The following is a 20731-nucleotide window of genomic DNA, read 5'->3' as shown; positions in this document are numbered from 1 at the left end:
CCATTCCCCCAGTCTCCATCTCACCAGGGACCATTCCCCATTCTCCATCTCACCGGGGACCATTCCCCCAGTTTCCATCTCACCGGGGACCATTCCCCCAGTCTCCATCTCACCAGGGACCATTCTCCCAGTCTCCATCTCACCAGCGACCATTCCCCCATTCTCCATCTCACCGGGGACCATTCCCCCAGTCTCCATCTCACCAGGGACCATTCCCCCAGTCTCCATCTCACCAGGGACCATTCCCCCAGTCTCCATCTCATCAGGAGCCATTCCCCCAGTCTCCATCTCACCAGGGAACATTCCCCATTCTCCATCTCACCGGGGACCATTCCCCCAGTCTCCATCTCACCAGGGACCATTCCCCCAGTCTCCATCTCATCAGGAGCCATTCCCCCAGTCTCCATCTCACCAGGGACCATTCCCCATTCTCCATCTCACCAGGGACCATTCCCCATTCTCCATCTCACCGGGGACCATTCCCCCAGCCTCAATCTCACCAGGGACCATTTCCCATTCTCCATGTCACCAGGAACCATTCCCCATTCTCCATCTCACCGGGGACCATTCCCCCAGTCTCCATCTCACCAGGGACCATTCCCCCAGTCTCCATCTCATCAGGAGCCATTCCCCCAGTCTCCATCTCACCAGGGACCATTCCCCATTCTCCATCTCACCAGGGACCATTCCCCATTCTCCATCTCACCGGGGACCATTCCCCCAGCCTCAATCTCACCAGGGACCATTTCCCATTCTCCATGTCACCAGGAACCATTCCCCATTCTCCATCTCACCGGGGACCATTCCCCCAGTCTCCATCTCATCAGGAGCCATTCCTCCAGTCTCCGTCTCACCAGGGACCTTTCCCACAGTCTCCATCTCACCAGGGACCATTCCCCCAGTCTCCATCTCACCAGGGACCATTCCCCATCCTATCTCACCGGGGACCATTCCCCCAGTCTCCATCTCAACGGGGACCATTCCCCATCCTATCTCACCAGGGACCATTCCCCCAGTCTCCATCTCACCAGGGACCATTCCCCCAGTGTCCATCTCACCAGGGACCATTCCCCCAGTCTCCATCTCACCGGGGACCATTCCCCCAGTCTCCATCTCACCAGGGACCATTCCCCCAGTCTCCATGTCACCAGGAACCATTCCCCATTCTCCATCTCACCAGGGACCATTCCACATTCTCCATCTCACCAGGGACCATTCCCCCAGTCTCCATCTCACCAGGGACCATTCCCCATTCTCCATCTCACCAGGGACCATTCCCCCAGTCTCCATCTCACCAGGGACCATTCCCCCAGTCTCCATCTCACCAGGGACCATTCCCCATTCTCCATCTCACCGGGGACCATTTCCCCAGTCTCCATCTCACCAGGGACCATTCCCCATCCTATCTCACCAGGGACCATTCCCCCAGTCTCCATCTCACCGGGGACCATTCCCCCAGTCTCCATCTCACCAGGGACCATTCCCCCAGTCTCCATGTCACCAGGAACCATTCCCCATTCTCCATCTCACCGGGGACCATTCCCCCAGTCTCCATCTCATCAGGAGCCATTCCCCCAGTCTCCATCTCACCAGGGACCATTCCACATTCTCCATCTCACCAGGGACCATTCCCCCAGTCTCCATCTCACCAGGGACCATTCCCCATTCTCCATCTCACCAGGGACCATTCCCCCAATCTCCATCTCACCAGGGACCATTCCCCCAGTCTCCATCTCACCAGGGACCATTCCCCATTCTCCATCTCGCCGGGGACCATTTCCCCAGTCTCCATCTCACCAGGGACCATTCCCCCAGTCTCCATCTCACCAGGGTCCATTTCCCATTCTCCATCTCACCAGGGACCATTCCCCCAGTCTCCATCTCACCAGGGACCATTCCCCATTCTCCATCTCACCGGGGACCATTCCCCCAGTCTCCATCTCACCAGGGACCATTCCCCCAGTCACCATCTCACCGGGGACCATTCCCCCAGTCTCCATCTCACCAGGGACCATTCCCCCAGTCTCCATGTCACCAGGAACCATTCCCCCAGTCTCCATCTCACCAGGGACAATTCCCCCAGTCTCCATCTCACCAGGGACCATTCCCCATTCTCCATCTCACCGGGGACCATTCCCCCAGTCTCCATCTCACCAGGGACCATTCCCCCAGTCTCCATCTCACCAGGGACCATTCCCCCAGTCTCCATCTCACCAGGGACCATTCCTCCAGTCTGCTTCTCACCAGGGACCATTCCCCCAGTCTCCATCTCATCAGGAGCCATTCCCCCAGTCTCCATCTCACCAGGGACCATTCCCCATCCTATCTCACCAGGGACCATTCCCCCAGTGTCCATCTCACCAGGGACCATTCCCCATCCTATCTCACCAGGGACCATTCCCCCTTTCTCCATCTCACCATGGACCTTTCCCCAAGTGTCCATCTGACCAGGGACTACTCCCCCAGTCTCTGGCTCTGCCAGGGGCTATTCCGTTATAATTTGGCTCTACCAATGACAATTCAAATGACATTTCCAGTAGACAGTGTAAAAGAGAACAAAATAATTGTTACTCCGGATCCAATTCAGCACAAAAATAAACAAAAGATAAAGAACTGCATAATAAGAGAGCAACCTAAATAACAATAAAGATAAATTATAGACATATGTTGTCTCTCCGCAATGTGACACTAGTCTGTAGATAAGGTGACTGATGGGAAATAACAAAGTAGTGTTTGAGTTAGTAGGTGGAGGTGTTGATCAGCCTTACTGATTGGGGAAAGGAACTGTTCTTGACTCTGGTGGTCCTGGATTGGATGCTATGTAGCCTCCTCCCTGATGGGAGTGGGACAAACAGTCCATGAGGAAGGTGGGTGGGATCCTTCGTGATGTTACTGGCCCTTTTCTGGCACCTTTCTATATATACTGTGTGTCCTTGATGGCAGGAATTGTGACATTCCTGTAACACATGGGCTGAACCCAGCTATTCACCTACAAGGAGCATCACACATGAGCCCATTGTGTGTCTTGCCTGTCTGTGGGATCATGGGCCTGGGCTTGGGTGTGTCTGGGAGGAGAGCGGAGTGAACAACACCACCTCTGCAGCATTGGAGAATGAGGGGAGATTTGACAGAGATACACGAATCATGAGTGGTATTGATGGGGCAAAAGCAAGCAGAATCCTTTACCACAAACACAAGAGGTTCTGCAGATGCTGGAAAACACACGAGATACAGGAGTAACTCAGCAGGGCAAGGAAACGTTTTGTTCCACGACCGTTCTTCAGAAGTAGAAAGGAAGGGGAACGGAGCCAGAATAAGATGGGGGGACAAGGGAAGGAGTACAAGCTGGTAGGTGATTGGTGAAACCAGGCGAGGGGGAAGGAAGAGAAATTAAGTGAATTATTCACTGATTTATTGGCAAAATGGTGGGGTACTATCTGACCTCAGACATAGTGAAGACTAGGCCTCTGGCAGCAGGGTCAGAGTCCGTACACTCTACTAAAGCGCTGGGAGCAGTGTGCCACAGTTCAAGCTGGAGTGGGTGCCGAATTCTGCTGCAACATTCGTGGGCTCAGCGTCTCGGACGATATATTTTTGTGTGACAGGACTTTACTGATATCTTGTATGTGCTTGCCTCCTGTGTGTACTAAATGTGCCTTATGCTGGGTGTGACTGTTGGTACTGTGTTTACACTTTGACCCCAGAGTCACATGGCTTCATTTGGCTGTCATCAGGGGTATTCAGGTATGGCTGAATGACAATTAAACTTGAATTTGAATTTTAGAAGCTGGGGTGGGGGGGGGGTGTTTGCAGGTGGAAAAGGTAAAGGGCTGAAGGAGAGTGAACCATGAGAGAAAGGGGTGGAGAATGGGTGAGACTAGAACGTGAGGTACTGGGTTAATGGTGAAAGGTGAAGTTTTTAAGAGGGGGCTGGGAGTGTGGAATGAACTGCTGATGGAGATGGTAGGGTGGGTTTGATTGCAGCATTTAAGAGAAATTTGGATATTCAGGAGGGATATCGAGGGCTATGGGCCAGATGCAGGCCATTGGGACTTGGCAGATTAGGAGTTCAGCCTGTTTCTGTGACTCGAGGATCTACCATGGGAGCTGAACGTAATTATGGGTAACGGTATTGACAGCCAACAGCAACACAAACCTAACAGCCACTGAGGCTTTATAAGGCACGAGTCAGACCACATGGAGTATTGCAAGCAATTTTGGGCTCCATATCTATGAAAGGATGTGCTGGGATTGGAGAGGGTACAGTGGAGATTCACAAGAATGATCCTGAGACAGAAAGCGCTAATATACGAGGAGCATTTGGTGGCTCTGAGCCTGTACTCACTGGAGTTTAGAAAAATGCGGGGGGAGTCTTGCTGAAACCTTTTGATTATTGAAAGGCCTGGACAGAGTAGGCATGGAGAGGATGAGTCTCCTATAGTGGGGGAATCTAGGACCAGAAGGCACAGGCTCAGAATAAAAGGACATCTCTTTAGCCAGATGATGGTGAATCTGTGGAATTCATTGCCACAGGCGGCTGTGGAAGTTAAGTCATTGGCTATATTTAAAGTGGAGGTTGATAGGTTCTTAATTCGCCTACCGGAGCAACAGGTCAATGGCAGATGCCATCTCTCTGGCACTACATTCCTCCTTAGAACACCTGGAGAATAAAGACGCATATGTAAGGCTCCTTTTCATCGACTACAGCTCTGCCTTTAATACCATCATTCCAAATAAACTGATTCCTAAGCTCCGGAACCTGGGTCTTAGCACTCAGATCTGCAGCTGGATCTTCAACTTCCTCACAGACAGGACACAGGCTGTAAAAATAGGGGACAAGCTCTCCTCTACACTCACTCTGAGCACCGGTGCCCCACAAGGCTGTGTACTCAGCCCCCTGCTGTACTCACTGTACACCCATGATTGTGTAGCCAAGTTTCCATCGAACTCAATATATAAGTTTGCTGATGACACCACAATTGTAGGCCGCATCTTGGATAATGATGAGTCTGAGTACAGGGAGGAAATTAAGAACCTGGTGGCATGGTGCGAAGACAATAACCTATCCCTCAACGTCAGCAAGACGAAGGAATTGGTTGTTGACTTCAGAAGGAGTAGTGGACCGCACGACCATCTACATCGGTGGTGCACAGGTGGAACAGGTCAAAAGCTTTAAGTTCCTCGGGGTGAATATCACAAATGACCTGACTTGGTCTAACCAGGCAGAGTCCACTGCCAAGAAGGCCCACCAGCGCCTTTACTTCCTGAGAAAGCTGAAGAAATTTGGCCTGTCCCCAAAAACCCTCACTAACTTTTATAGGTGCACTGTAGAAAGCATTCTTCTAGGGTGCATCACAACCTGGTATGGAAGTTGTCCTGTTCAAGACCGGAAGGAGCTGCAGAAGACCGTGAATCTAGCCCAGCACATCACACAAACCAATCTTCCATCCTTGGACTCACTTTATACCACACGCTGTCGGAGCAGTGCTGCCAGGATAATCAAGGATAAGTCCCACCCAGCCAACACACTTTTTGTCCCTCTTCCCTCCGGGAGAAGGTTCAGGAGCTTGAAAACTCATACGGCCAGATTTGGGAACAGCTTCTTTCCAACTGTGATAAGACTGCTGAACAGATCCTGACCCGGATCTGGGCCGTTCCTTCCAAATATCCAGACCTGACTTGCACTATCATACTTTCCCTTTATTTTCTAATTATGATTTATAATTTAAATTTTTATTATATTTACTTCGATTTGTACTTCAGGGAGCACGAAGCGCAGAAACAAATATCACTGTGATGATTGTACGCTCTAGTATCAATTGTTTGGTGAGAATAAAGTATTTGTTTTGTATTTGTAATTAGGACAGCAAAGGTTATGGTGGGGGGGTTGAAGGCAAGAGAATGGGGGGTTGAAAGGGAAAATGAATCAGTCATGATAGAATGGTGGAGAAGACACAACGGGCTGAATCACTCAGTTATTATCTTCTGATCTACAACAACCACCTTTAAATAAGACCAGACCACACTGGAGCAGAATTAGCACAACTTCAGTTATTGTTATCAGTATCTTGTATGATAAGATGGACCTTTGCCTCACAATCTACCTCATTGTTTATCTACACTGCACTCTTTTAGTCACTCTTACACTTTATTCTGCATTGTTACAGTTGACCTTGTTCTAGCTCAGTCCCTGTGTAATGATATGATCAGGATGTACAGAATATAAGACAAGTTTTTCACTGTGTTTTGTTCACAATCATAAACCAATACCAGTACCTATCTCAGATAGCTTTCCTCAAGCTGTCCTTCACTCTTAACCTGGTGTCTCTGGTCATCCTGGGGAATAGTTGCTGTTTGTCTGCTCTGTCTGTACCCCTTATGAAAGATTTCAATGTGTTTCTGACTGACCCCGCCCTCTTCTCTAGCCTTTCATGCACCCCTTTCTCTCTCTGGGTGGGACAGCAGCCAATGCTCTTGCTCCCTGCGTCAGAAACAGGCCACTGGCTCACCTGCTTTCCTCCTCTCTCGGCAGCTGGCCCGGTCGTGAGGAAGGTGAAGGATATGCAGCTGCAAAGGAGCGACTTCGACGTCCTGAAAGTCATCGGCAAAGGAGCCTTCAGCGAGGTAAGCCAGGGAGATGAGCTGGGAGCTTTTCACCTGACAAAGATCTACAGACCAATCCCAGTCCACAGGCACCCAACTTCTTTTGATTACAGGGATCGAGCACAGAATAGGCCCTTCCAGCCCTTAGAGCTGCACTGCCAGCAAACCCCCATTTAACCCCAGCCTAATCACGGGACAGTTTCCATTGGACAATTAACGTCTTTGGACTGTGGGCGGAAACCACAGGATCCCGTGAAGACCCATGCATTCCATAGGGAGAATGCGTAAACTCCTTATAAATGACATCAGAATTGAACTCCAACTCCTCGAGTTGTAATAGGATCTCGTGAGCCGCTATGACACCCTCTCATACCTATGAACAGACTCCCATAAATATTATTAAATTCAACCTAGATCTGGGGAAAAAATGCATATAAACCTCCGACACTGATCAGGCAACTTCGAAGCTGTCAGTTTCACCATGAGAGGCTGATTTGGAATTGCTTCCATTGGTACACATACAGTACTCAGCCTGTTGAAACCAGTCGTTGAGAGTGGGACATCCCGGCTCAGTACTAGGCAGAGGAAGACAACAAATAAATTGATATAGGTATTGATATTGGTTTATTATTGTCACATGTACCAAGACAGAGTGAAAACTTGTCTTGAATACTGTTCCTACCAATCAAACCATTACAGCAGCAGACAATGGTGCTGGGGGAGCTTAGCAGATCAGACAACATCTATGGAAGGAAGTGGACAGTCGACATTTTGTGTCTAGAAAGGGTCTCAAGCTGAAATATCGACTATTCATTTCCCTCCACAGATGCTGCCTGACCTGCTGAGTTCCCCTAGCATTTTGTGTGTTGCTCCAGATTGCAGGTTCTACAGTCTCTGCTGTCTTCAAATAAATGTTCACGATAATTGGCCACGATCAACTCCGAGGCAACCAGTACCTGATGGATATCTTGGTGAGGGAAGAAGAGAGTGGGAATGATGTCAGAAGCTGGGAGGTGATAGGTGGAAGTGACAAGGGGCTGAAGATAAATTTGATAGGAGAGAACATCTGCCCATTATCCATACACCCCTTCCGCTGGTTCCTTTTTCCACGTTAATTCATTTATTCCCTCCTCTCTTATCAGATTCTATCATCTTCAACCGTTTGACACTCCCAGCTATTATCTTCCAACTTCTGACGCTATTCTCATTCTTCACATTCCCTCATCAACCCTTTCCTCAACTGGATCCACGTCTTGCTCTACCCCCTGCCTCCATCTTTTTATTCTAGTTATCTCCTGTCTTTCTTTCCAGTCCAGGTGAGTCTCAACCTGAAACACTGACTGTCCATTTTCCTCCGTGGACGCTTTGTGATAGGCCTTCATAAATCAGGGCACTGAGCACATGAGTGAGGCCAAATTTGGAGCGTTGTTTGCAGTTCTGCTCAGCTGCCTCCAGGGAAGGTATCAATAAGATGGAAGGAGTCCAGAGAAAATTCTGATGGATGTTGCCAGGACTTCAGGGCCTGAGTTACAGGGATATGTTAGGATTTTATTCCGGGGGTTTAGGAGAATGAGGGGAGATCTTACAGAGCTTTGCTAAATTACGAGGGTAAATGCATGAAAGCTTTTCCTTGGTTTTGGGTGAAAGGTGAAATATTCAAGGGGAATCTGAGGGTGGTGCCAGTGAAAGTGGTGTGTACGAGTTCAGTTGTGATATTTAAAAGAAATTTGGATAGAGGTGTTTGGAGAACTCTGTTCCAAGTGCTGGTAGGTGGCACTAGGCAGATAAACAATTCAGCATGAAGTAGATGGGCTGAAGGGCCTGTTTCTGTGTTGTTGTGCTTTGTGACTACACTGCCTAACCTGCTGAGTTCTTCCAGCATTTTGTGTGTGGGAGACAGGCAAGTGGCACTGAGGCAGTGGGCAGTGGGGAGGTGTGCAGAGTGGGCAGTGGGCAGCTGGGGAGGTGTGCAGAGTGGGCAGTGGGGAGGTGTGCAGAGTGGGCAGCTGGGGAGGTGTGCAGAGTGGGCAGTGGGGAGGTGTGCAGAGTGGGCAGTGGGCAGTGGGGAGGTGTGCAGAGTGGGCAGCTGGGGAGGTGTGTAGAGTGGGCAGTGGGGAGGTGTGCAGAGTGGGCAGTGGGGAGGTGTGCAGAGTGGGCAGCTGGGGAGGTGTGTAGAGTGGGCAGTGGGGAGGTGTGCAGAGTGGGCAGTGGGGAGGTGTGCAGAGTGAGCAGTGGGGAGCTGGGGAGGTGTGCAGAGTGGGCACTGGGGAGGTGTGCAGAGTGGGCACTGGGGAGGTGTGCAGAGTGGGCAGTGGGGAGGTGTGCAGAGTGGGCAGTGGGGAGGTGTGCAGAGTGGGCAGTGGGGAGGTGTGCAGAGTGGGCAGTGGGGAGGTGTGCAGAGTGGGCAGCTGGGGAGGTGTGCAGAGTGGGCAGTGGGGAGGTGTGCAGTGGGCAGTGGGCAGTGGGGAAGTGTGCAGAGTGGGCAGTGGGGAGGTGTGCAGAGTGGGCACTGGGGAGGTGTGCAGAGTGGGCAGTGGGGAGGTGTGCAGAGTGGGCAGTGGGGAGGTGTGCAGAGTGGGCAGTGGGGAGCTGGGGAGGTGTGCGGAGGGGGCAGCTGGGGAGGTGTGCAGAGTGGGCAGTGGGGAGGTGTGCAGAGTGGGCAGTGGGGAGGTGTGCAGAGTGGGCAGTGGGGAGCTGGGGAGGTGTGCAGAGTGGGCACTGGGGAGGTGTGCAGAGTGGGCAGCTGGGGAGGTGTGCAGAGTGGGCAGTGGGGAGGTGTGCAGAGTGGGCAGCTGGGGAGGTGTGCAGAGTGGGCAGTGGGGAGGTGTGCAGTGGGCAGTGGGCAGTGGGGAAGTGTGCAGAGTGGGCAGTGGGGAGGTGTGCAGAGTGGGCAGCTGGGGAGGTGTGCAGAGTGGGCAGTGGGGAGGTGTGCAGTGGGCAGTGGGCAGTGGGGAGGTGTGCAGAGTGGGCACTGGGGAGGTGTGCAGAGTGGGCAGCTGGGGAGGTGTGCAGAGTGGGCAGTGGGGAGGTGTGCAGAGTGGGCAGCTGGGGAGGTGTGCAGAGTGGGCAGTGGGGAGGTGTGCAGAGTGGGCAGCTGGGGAGGTGTGCAGAGTGGGCAGTGGGGAGGTGTGCAGAGTGGGCAGCTGGGGAGGTGTGCAGAGTGGGCAGTGGGGAGGTGTGCAGTGGGCAGTGGGCAGTGGGGAAGTGTGCAGAGTGGGCAGTGGGGAGGTGTGCAGAGTGGGCAGCTGGGGAGGTGTGCAGAGTGGGCAGTGGGGAGGTGTGCAGTGGGCAGTGGGCAGTGGGGAAGTGTGCAGAGTGGGCAGTGGGGAGGTGTGCAGAGTGGGCAGTGGGGAGGTGTGCAGAGTGGGCAGTGGGGAGGTGTGCAGTGGGCAGTGGGCAGTGGGGAGGTGTGCAGAGTGGGCAGCTGGGGAGGTGTGCAGTGGGCAGTGGGCAGTGGGGAGGTGTGCAGAGTGGGCACTGGGGAGGTGTGCAGAGTGGGCAGCTGGGGAGGTGTGCAGAGTGGGCAGCTGGGGAGGTGTGCAGTGGGCAGTGGGCACTGGGGAGGTGTGCAGAGTGGGCAGTGGGGAGCTGGGGAGGTGTGCAAAGTGGGCACTGGGGAGGTGTGCAGAGTGGGCAGTGGGCAGTGGGGAGGTGTGCAGAGTGGGCAGCTGGGGAGGTGTGCAGAGTGGGCAGTGGGGAGGTGTGCAGAGTGGGCAGTGGGCAGTGGGGAGGTGTGCAGAGTGGGCAGTGGGGAGGTGTGTAGTGGGCAGTGGGCAGTGGGGAGGTGTGCAGAGTGGGCAGTGGGGAGGTGTGCAGAGTGGGCAGTGGGGAGGTGTGCAGTGGGCAGTGGGCAGTGGGGAGGTGTGCAGAGTGGGCAGCTGGGGAGGTGTGCAGTGGGCAGTGGGGAGGTGTGCAGAGTGGGCACTGGGGAGGTGTGCAGAGTGGGCAGCTGGGGAGGTGTGCAGAGTGGGCACTGGGGAGGTGTGCAGAGTGGGCACTGGGGAGGTGTGCAGAGTGGGCAGTGGGCACTGGGGAGGTGTGCAGAGTGGGCACTGGGGAGGTGTGCAGAGTGGGCAGTGGGCACTGGGGAGGTGTGCAGAGTGGGCAGTGGGGAGCTGGGGAGGTGTGCAGAGTGGGCACTGGGGAGGTGTGCAGAGTGGGCAGCTGGGGAGGTGTGCAGAGTGGGCAGTGGGGAGGTGTGCAGAGTGGGCAGTGGGGAGGTGTGCAGAGTGGGCAGTGGGGAGGTGTGCAGTGGGCAGTGGGCAGTGGGGAGGTGTGCAGAGTGGGCAGCTGGGGAGGTGTGCAGTGGGCAGTGGGCAGTGGGGAGGTGTGCAGAGTGGGCACTGGGGAGGTGTGCAGAGTGGGCAGCTGGGGAGGTGTGCAGAGTGGGCAGCTGGGGAGGTGTGCAGTGGGCAGTGGGCACTGGGGAGGTGTGCAGAGTGGGCAGTGGGGAGCTGGGGAGGTGTGCAAAGTGGGCACTGGGGAGGTGTGCAGAGTGGGCAGTGGGCAGTGGGGAGGTGTGCAGAGTGGGCAGCTGGGGAGGTGTGCAGTGGGCAGTGGGCAGTGGGGAGGTGTGCAGAGTGGGCACTGGGGAGGTGTGCAGAGTGAGCAGCTGGGGAGGTGTGCAGAGTGGGCACTGGGGAGGTGTGCAGAGTGGGCACTGGGGAGGTGTGCAGAGTGGGCAGTGGGCACTGGGGAGGTGTGCAGAGTGGGCACTGGGGAGGTGTGCAGAGTGGGCAGTGGGCACTGGGGAGGTGTGCAGAGTGGGCAGTGGGGAGCTGGGGAGGTGTGCAGAGTGGGCACTGGGGAGGTGTGCAGAGTGGGCAGCTGGGGAGGTGTGCAGAGTGGGCAGTGGGGAGGTGTGCAGAGTGGGCAGTGGGGAGGTGTGCAGTGGGCAGTGGGCAGTGGGGAGGTGTGCAGAGTGGGCAGCTGGGGAGGTGTGCAGTGGGCAGTGGGCAGTGGGGAGGTGTGCAGAGTGGGCACTGGGGAGGTGTGCAGAGTGGGCAGCTGGGGAGGTGTGCAGAGTGGGCAGCTGGGGAGGTGTGCAGTGGGCAGTGGGCACTGGGGAGGTGTGCAGAGTGGGCAGTGGGGAGCTGGGGAGGTGTGCAAAGTGGGCACTGGGGAGGTGTGCAGAGTGGGCAGTGGGCAGTGGGGAGGTGTGCAGAGTGGGCAGCTGGGGAGGTGTGCAGAGTGGGCAGTGGGGAGGTGTGCAGAGTGGGCAGTGGGGAGGTGTGCAGAGTGGGCAGTGGGGAGGTGTGCAGAGTGGGCAGTGGGCAGTGGGGAGGTGTGCAGAGTGGGCACTGGGGAGGTGTGCAGAGTGGGCAGTGGGCACTGGGGAGGTGTGCAGAGTGGGCAGTGGGCACTGGGGAGGTGTGCAGAGTGGGCACTGGGGAGGTGTGCAGAGTGGGCAGCTGGGGAGGTGTGCAGAGTGGGCACTGGGGAGGTGTGCAGAGTGGGCAGTGGGCACTGGGGAGGTGTGCAGAGTGGGCAGTGGGCACTGGGGAGGTGTGCAGAGTGGGCACTGGGGAGGTGTGCAGAGTGGGCAGTGGGCACTGGGGAGGTGTGCAGAGTGGGCAGCTGGGGAGGTGTGCAGTGGGCAGTGGGCACTGGGGAGGTGTGCAGAGTGGGCAGTGGGGAGGTGTGCAGAGTGGGCAGTGGGGAGCTGGGGAGGTGTGCAGAGTGGGCAGTGGGGAGCTGGGGAGGTGTGCAAAGTGGGCACTGGGGAGGTGTGCAGAGTGGGCAGTGGGCAGTGGGGAGGTGTGCAGAGTGGGCAGCTGGGGAGGTGTGCAGAGTGGGCAGTGGGGAGGTGTGCAGAGTGGGCAGTGGGCAGTGGGGAGGTGTGCAGAGTGGGCAGTGGGCAGTGGGGAGGTGTGCAGAGTGGGCAGTGGGGAGGTGTGCAGAGTGGGCAGTGGGGAGGTGTGCAAAGTGGGCACTGGGGAGGTGTGCAGAGTGGGCAGCTGGGGAGGTGTGCAGAGTGGGCAGTGGGGAGGTGTGCAGAGTGGGCAGTGGGGAGGTGTGCAGAGTGGGCAGTGGGGAGGTGTGCAGAGTGGGCAGTGGGCAGTGGGGAGGTGTGCAGAGTGGGCACTGGGGAGGTGTGCAGAGTGGGCAGTGGGCACTGGGGAGGTGTGCAGAGTGGGCACTGGGGAGGTGTGCAGAGTGGGCAGTGGGCACTGGGGAGGTGTGCAGAGTGGGCACTGGGGAGGTGTGCAGAGTGGGCAGTGGGCACTGGGGAGGTGTGCAGAGTGGGCAGCTGGGGAGGTGTGCAGTGGGCAGTGGGCACTGGGGAGGTGTGCAGAGTGGGCAGTGGGGAGGTGTGCAGAGTGGGCAGTGGGGAGCTGGGGAGGTGTGCAGAGTGGGCAGTGGGGAGCTGGGGAGGTGTGCAAAGTGGGCACTGGGGAGGTGTGCAGAGTGGGCAGTGGGCAGTGGGGAGGTGTGCAGAGTGGGCAGCTGGGGAGGTGTGCAGAGTGGGCAGTGGGGAGGTGTGCAGAGTGGGCAGTGGGCAGTGGGGAGGTGTGCAGAGTGGGCAGCTGGGGAGGTGTGCAGAGTGGGCAGTGGGGAGGTGTGCAGAGTGGGCAGTGGGGAGGTGTGCAGAGTGGGCAGTGGGGAGGTGTGCAGAGTGGGCAGTGGGCAGTGGGGAGGTGTGCAGAGTGGGCACTGGGGAGGTGTGCAGAGTGGGCAGTGGGCACTGGGGAGGTGTGCAGAGTGGGCAGTGGGCACTGGGGAGGTGTGCAGAGTGGGCACTGGGGAGGTGTGCAGAGTGGGCAGTGGGCACTGGGGAGGTGTGCAGAGTGGGCACTGGGGAGGTGTGCAGAGTGGGCAGTGGGGAGCTGGGGAGGTGTGCAAAGTGGGCACTGGGGAGGTGTGCAGAGTGGGCAGTGGGCAGTGGGGAGGTGTGCAGAGTGGGCAGCTGGGGAGGTGTGCAGAGTGGGCAGTGGGGAGGTGTGCAGAGTGGGCAGTGGGCAGTGGGGAGGTGTGCAGAGTGGGCAGCTGGGGAGGTGTGCAGAGTGGGCAGTGGGGAGGTGTGCAGAGTGGGCAGTGGGGAGGTGTGCAGAGTGGGCAGTGGGGAGGTGTGCAGAGTGGGCAGTGGGCAGTGGGGAGGTGTGCAGAGTGGGCACTGGGGAGGTGTGCAGAGTGGGCAGTGGGCACTGGGGAGGTGTGCAGAGTGGGCAGTGGGCACTGGGGAGGTGTGCAGAGTGGGCACTGGGGAGGTGTGCAGAGTGGGCAGTGGGCACTGGGGAGGTGTGCAGAGTGGGCACTGGGGAGGTGTGCAGAGTGGGCAGTGGGCACTGGGGAGGTGTGCAGAGTGGGCAGCTGGGGAGGTGTGCAGTGGGCAGTGGGCACTGGGGAGGTGTGCAGAGTGGGCAGTGGGGAGGTGTGCAGAGTGGGCAGTGGGGAGCTGGGGAGGTGTGCAGAGTGGGCAGTGGGGAGCTGGGGAGGTGTGCAAAGTGGGCACTGGGGAGGTGTGCAGAGTGGGCAGTGGGCAGTGGGGAGGTGTGCAGAGTGGGCAGCTGGGGAGGTGTGCAGTGGGCAGTGGGCAGTGGGGAGGTGTGCAGAGTGGGCACTGGGGAGGTGTGCAGAGTGGGCAGCTGGGGAGGTGTGCAGAGTGGGCAGCTGGGGAGGTGTGCAGTGGGCAGTGGGCACTGGGGAGGTGTGCAGAGTGGGCAGTGGGGAGCTGGGGAGGTGTGCAAAGTGGGCACTGGGGAGGTGTGCAGAGTGGGCAGTGGGCAGTGGGGAGGTGTGCAGAGTGGGCAGCTGGGGAGGTGTGCAGAGTGGGCAGTGGGGAGGTGTGCAGAGTGGGCAGTGGGGAGGTGTGCAGAGTGGGCAGTGGGGAGGTGTGCAGAGTGGGCAGTGGGCAGTGGGGAGGTGTGCAGAGTGGGCACTGGGGAGGTGTGCAGAGTGGGCAGTGGGCACTGGGGAGGTGTGCAGAGTGGGCAGTGGGCACTGGGGAGGTGTGCAGAGTGGGCACTGGGGAGGTGTGCAGAGTGGGCAGTGGGCACTGGGGAGGTGTGCAGAGTGGGCACTGGGGAGGTGTGCAGAGTGGGCAGTGGGCACTGGGGAGGTGTGCAGAGTGGGCAGCTGGGGAGGTGTGCAGTGGGCAGTGGGCACTGGGGAGGTGTGCAGAGTGGGCAGTGGGGAGGTGTGCAGAGTGGGCAGTGGGGAGCTGGGGAGGTGTGCAGAGTGGGCAGTGGGGAGCTGGGGAGGTGTGCAAAGTGGGCACTGGGGAGGTGTGCAGAGTGGGCAGTGGGCAGTGGGGAGGTGTGCAGAGTGGGCAGCTGGGGAGGTGTGCAGAGTGGGCAGTGGGGAGGTGTGCAGAGTGGGCAGTGGGCAGTGGGGAGGTGTGCAGAGTGGGCAGCTGGGGAGGTGTGCAGAGTGGGCAGTGGGGAGGTGTGCAGAGTGGGCAGTGGGGAGGTGTGCAGAGTGGGCAGTGGGGAGGTGTGCAGAGTGGGCAGTGGGCAGTGGGGAGGTGTGCAGAGTGGGCACTGGGGAGGTGTGCAGAGTGGGCAGTGGGCACTGGGGAGGTGTGCAGAGTGGGCAGTGGGCACTGGGGAGGTGTGCAGAGTGGGCACTGGGGAGGTGTGCAGAGTGGGCAGTGGGCACTGGGGAGGTGTGCAGAGTGGGCACTGGGGAGGTGTGCAGAGTGGGCAGTGGGGAGCTGGGGAGGTGTGCAAAGTGGGCACTGGGGAGGTGTGCAGAGTGGGCAGTGGGCAGTGGGGAGGTGTGCAGAGTGGGCAGCTGGGGAGGTGTGCAGAGTGGGCAGTGGGGAGGTGTGCAGAGTGGGCAGTGGGCAGTGGGGAGGTGTGCAGAGTGGGCAGCTGGGGAGGTGTGCAGAGTGGGCAGTGGGGAGGTGTGCAGAGTGGGCAGTGGGGAGGTGTGCAGAGTGGGCAGTGGGGAGGTGTGCAGAGTGGGCAGTGGGCAGTGGGGAGGTGTGCAGAGTGGGCACTGGGGAGGTGTGCAGAGTGGGCAGTGGGCACTGGGGAGGTGTGCAGAGTGGGCAGTGGGCACTGGGGAGGTGTGCAGAGTGGGCACTGGGGAGGTGTGCAGAGTGGGCAGTGGGCACTGGGGAGGTGTGCAGAGTGGGCACTGGGGAGGTGTGCAGAGTGGGCAGTGGGCACTGGGGAGGTGTGCAGAGTGGGCAGCTGGGGAGGTGTGCAGTGGGCAGTGGGCACTGGGGAGGTGTGCAGAGTGGGCAGTGGGGAGGTGTGCAGAGTGGGCAGTGGGGAGCTGGGGAGGTGTGCAGAGTGGGCAGTGGGGAGCTGGGGAGGTGTGCAAAGTGGGCACTGGGGAGGTGTGCAGAGTGGGCAGTGGGCAGTGGGGAGGTGTGCAGAGTGGGCAGCTGGGGAGGTGTGCAGAGTGGGCAGTGGGGAGGTGTGCAGAGTGGGCAGTGGGCAGTGGGGAGGTGTGCAGAGTGGGCAGTGGGCAGTGGGGAGGTGTGCAGAGTGGGCAGTGGGGAGGTGTGCAGAGTGGGCAGTGGGGAGGTGTGCAAAGTGGGCACTGGGGAGGTGTGCAGAGTGGGCAGCTGGGGAGGTGTGCAGAGTGGGCAGTGGGGAGGTGTGCAGAGTGGGCAGCTGGGGAGGTGTGCAAAGTGGGCAGTGGGCACTGGGGAGGTGTGCAGAGTGGGCAGCTGGGGAGGTGTGCAGAGTGGGCAGCTGGGGAGGTGTGCAGAGTGGGCAGTGGGCAGTGGGGAGGTGTGCAGAGTGGGCAGTGGGGAGGTGTGCAGAGTGGGCAGTGGGCAGTGGGGAGGTGTGCAGAGTGGGCAGTGGGGAGGTGTGCAGAGTGGGCAGTGGGCAGCTGGGGAGGTGTGCAGAGTGGGCAGTGGGCAGTGGGGAGGTGTGCAGAGTGGGCAGTGGGGAGGTGTGCAGAGTGGGCAGTGGGCAGCTGGGGAGGTGTGCAGAGTGGGCAGTGGGCAGTGGGGAGGTGTGCAGAGTGGGCAGTGGGGAGGTGTGCAGAGTGGGCAGTGGGCAGCTGGGGAGGTGTGCAGAGTGGGCAGTGGGCAGCTGGGGAGGTGTGCAGAGTGGGCAGTGGGGAGGTGTGCAGAGTGGGCAGTGGGGAGGTGTGCAGAGTGGGCAGTGGGCAGCTGGGGAGGTGTGCAGAGTGGGCACTGGGGAGGTGTGCAGAGTGGGCACTGGGGAGGTGTGCAGAGTGGGCAGAGGGTAGGTGTGCAGAGTGGGCAGTGGGCACTGGGGAGGTGTGCAGAGTGGGCAGTGGGCACTGGGGAGGTGTGCAGAGTGGACAGTGGGTAGGTGTGCAGAGTGGGCACTGGGGAGGTGTGCAGAGTGGGCAGAGGGTAGGTGTGCAGAGTGGGCAGTGGGCACTGGGAAGGTGTGCAGAGTGGGCAGAGGGTAGGTGTGCAGAGTGGGCAGTGGGCACTGGGGAGGTGTGCAGAGTGGGCAGAGGGTAGGTGTGCAGAGTGGGCAGTGGGGAGGTGTGCAGAGTGGGCAGTGGGGAGGTGTGCAGAGTGGGCACTGGGGAGGTGTGCAGAGTGGGCAGTGGGGAGGTGTGCAGAGTGAGCAGAGGGTAGGTGTGCAGAGTGGGCAGTGGGGAGGTGTGCAGAGTGGGCAGTGGGCAGTGGGGAGGTGTGCAGAGTGGGCAGTCAGCAGCTGGGGAGGTGTGCAGAGTGGGCAGTGGGCAGTGGGGAGTTGTGCAGAGTGCTGATGTGGACCTATGCTCCCTCTCTCTCCCGACAGATTGCAGTGGTGAGGCTGAAGTTCACCGATCGCGTGTATGCAATGAAGAGGATGAACAAGTGGGACATGTTAAGCAAAGAGACGGTAGGGACCTCTGGGTTGTAGCATTGCCCATCCCAAATGGGCGACAGGGTAGTGCAGCAGTGAGCACATCACTTTACAGAACAGGTTCTGTCTTCTCTGTCTGCACATTCTCCCTGTGATCACATGGGGTTTCCTCCGGGTGCTCCGGTTTCCTCCGGGTGCTCTGGTTTACTCCGGGTGCTCCGGTTTCCTCCGGGTGCTCTGGTTTCCTCCGGGTGCTCCGGTTTCCTCCGGGTGCTCTGGTTTCCTCCGGGTGCTCCGGTTTCCTCCGGGTGCTCTGGTTTCCTCTGTGGGTTATATTGAAATAAAAATAAATGGGTGCAGAGTAAAGTTCTCTCTACACAGTGCTGTCATTCGCTAACAAAACCTTTAAGATGTGGGCTGTGATAAGATGAATAGCTGCTAACTGAAATGAGGAGTGCAAGAGGTTGTGCAGATGATGGAAATCCAAAGCAACACACACAAAGTGCTGAAGGAACTCAGCAGGTCAGGCAGCACCTATGGAAATTAATAAACAGTCGACGTTTCGGGCTGGAACCCCTTATAAAGACCAGATTGTTCTGATGAAGGGTCTTGGCCTGAAATGATGACAGTTTATTCTTTCTTCTCCACGTTGTTGCCTGTTCTGCTGAGTTCCTCCAGCAATCTGCTTGTGCTCCTAACTGACGTGAGGAACAGCTTTTGAACCCAACCTGGGCTTTGGTCAGTGAGAGAGCTAATTACCACAGAATGGCAAATGGTTGTTGAATTGGCTCCCTAGAACAGACTGGAATAGAAATCAGAATCTGGAGCACCAGGGAGCCAGTTTTTGGTTAAATCAGCTAATAGCTTCCATGTCTTTAGACTGCCCGTTTCCATGAGGAGCGCGAGATTCTGGTCAATGGGGACAGTCGATGGATTACCAAGCTCCACTTTGCCTTTCAGGATGAGGATCACCTGGTAAGTCTGGGGCCAAGGACCGGGGGTGCCTGCAGTTCACCTGTTCTGGGGTTAGAGGCCTGTCTGTGCATGTGTGAGAGGGTGGGGAAGGGGCTTGTTTTCTTGTTGTTGTTGTTGTTGGTGCTTGTATTGTTCTGTGTTGTGTCGAACGTTGTGGGCATGCTATTTTGGCCACAGAATGTTTGCAGGCAGACCCCTGTACATCCCTGGTTCTGATGAAGGGTCTCAACCTGGAACATTGACTGTTTATTCTTCTCTGTAGATGCTGCCTGATGTGAGTTCCTCCAGCTATTTGTGTGTTTTGTTCCTTGGGTTGTGCTAGTTGTTGACACAAGTACACGTGATAATGAATCTGAATCTGAAGAGTTTGTCACCAAGCAGTTTCTCCTGTCTGGAATGTCTTCACTCACTGCCATCACAGTGAGAATCACATTCTCCGTTCAACAACATCAGCCAACACTGATTCAGTATTTCAGCCAACAGCTGGGGTACCTGACTACACTGCTACTTCTGTAGTGTCCCTACAACAGTGCAGACCTCCCTCACTACCGCAGTCTGAGTCCGAGCCTGCACTGTCTTCAGGAGGCGACTGCAGGTCAGAATGGTTGACGGGTAAACCCAGTAAGAGATCTTCATACTCTTCCTTCAGGTGACTTTTGATACCTGTGTTTTACTTACAACCATGTACAACCCTAAGATCCATTTCTTGCAGGCATACTCAATATATCCATAACAGAACAATAACCCAATAGAATTAATGAAAGACCACACCAACTTGGGCGTTCAACCAGTGTGCAAAAGACAACAGGCTGTACAAATACAAAGAGAAAAAAATAATAACAATAAATAAATAAACAATAAATATCGAGCACATGATATGAAGAGTCTTTGAAAGTGAATCCATAAGTTGTGGGAACAGTTCAGCGATGGGGCGAGTGAAGTTGACTGAAGTTCCCTCTATTTCAAGAGTCTGATGTTCCTGAACCTGGTGATGTGAGTCCAGAGGCTCCTGTCCCTCCTTCCCGATGGCAGCAAAGAGAAAAGATCATGAGCTGGGTGGTGGGTGTCTCTGATGATGGATGCTGCTTTCCTGCGACAACACCTTGTCTAGGTCCTCAGTGGTGGGAGAAGCTTTACCTGTGACGGACTGGGCCATATCCACTACTTTTTGTAGGCTTTTCCATTCAAGGGCATTGGTGTTTCCATACCAGGCTGTGATGTAGCCAGTCAATACACTCTCCACCACTCATCTGTAAAAGTTTGTCGAAGTTTTAGATGTCATGCTGAATCTTCACAAACTCCCGAGGAGGTAGAGGCGCTGCTGTGCTTTCTTGGTAATTGCACTTACGTACTGACCCAGGACAGGCCCTCTGAAATAATAACATCCAGGAATTTAAAGTTGCTGACCCTCTCCACCTCTGACCCTCGGATGAGGACTGGCTCTGATTTCCTCCCCCTGAAGAGATAATAATAATAAAAAAGAAACAAGATTAGGCCATTCGGTCCTTTGAGCCTATTCCATCACTCAGTAAGATCATGGTGATCTACCTCAGTGCCATTCTTCTTCACAAGCCCTTTGTCTGTCAATATCCAGAGATCTGAAGATCGATGTAGCAACTGTCCTACGCAGGACTGCAGGAATCTGCAGAGAGTTGTGGACACATTACAGAACCCAGCCTCCCGTCTGAAGACTCTGTCTGCACGTCTCCTCTGCTTCGGTGAAGTAGCCAATATATCCAAAGACACCACCTACCCCAGACATTCTCTCCTCTCCTCTTCATCATCAGGCAGAAGCACGAACTACCATTCTCAAGGGTTGCCATAAGACCATTGAATGGATTCCTAATACAATAAGAAGGACTCTTGACCTCCCAGTTTACCTTGTGACCTTGCACCTTATAGTCTATCTGCACTGCACTCCCTCTCTATCTGTTACACTTTGTTCTGCATTCTGTTATTGCTCTAACTTGTACTACCTCAATGCTCTGTTGCAATCTGTATGTATGTCTTTCACTGTACTTCAGTATATATGACAATAATAAACCAACTTGCCAATCATTTCTACAAGACTTTGTTGAGGCTGCATTTGGAATATTCTGTTCAGCTTCGGTTACCCTGCCATTGGAAATATGCAGGGAAGTGTGCAAATGAGATTTTGAGTATATTACCAGGATTTGAAGGACTGTCTTATGGAGTAAGGTTGGGCAGGTGGGCACTTTAGTCACTGGAGTGCAGGAGAGAGAGTGACCTCATGAGGAACGTGGATAGGGTGAACACACATAGGTTTGCCAAGGATTGGAGGTTCAAGAATTAAACTGTATAGTTTTATGTTGAGAGTGGGAAAATTTAATAGGAACATGAAAAGCAAATTCTTCACCCAGAAGGAGATCAGTATCAGAGGGAGTAACTGAGGACAGGTA

The 20731-nt window shown here is 56.4% G+C and overlaps 1 protein-coding gene across 2 annotated transcripts in view; it reads left to right on the top strand.

Moving 5' to 3' along the window:
- The window catches only part of LOC140716645 (serine/threonine-protein kinase MRCK beta-like), a 136316-nt gene that overhangs the window by 20482 nt on the left and 95103 nt on the right, over positions 1–20731 (top strand). For both annotated transcript variants that reach the window (XM_073029476.1, XM_073029477.1), the window contains exons 2-4: positions 6533–6624; positions 17289–17372; positions 18216–18311. In XM_073029476.1, the coding sequence (XP_072885577.1) occupies positions 6533–6624; positions 17289–17372; positions 18216–18311 (272 nt within the window). The remainder of the gene's footprint in view (positions 1–6532; positions 6625–17288; positions 17373–18215; positions 18312–20731) is intronic.

Source organism: Hemitrygon akajei, chromosome 25 (genome assembly GCF_048418815.1).
Source record: "Hemitrygon akajei chromosome 25, sHemAka1.3, whole genome shotgun sequence".
Taxonomy (NCBI): Eukaryota; Metazoa; Chordata; class Chondrichthyes; order Myliobatiformes; family Dasyatidae; genus Hemitrygon; species Hemitrygon akajei.
The sequence above is the reverse complement of the archived record's forward strand: the minus strand, read 5'-3'. Positions and strand labels throughout refer to the sequence as shown.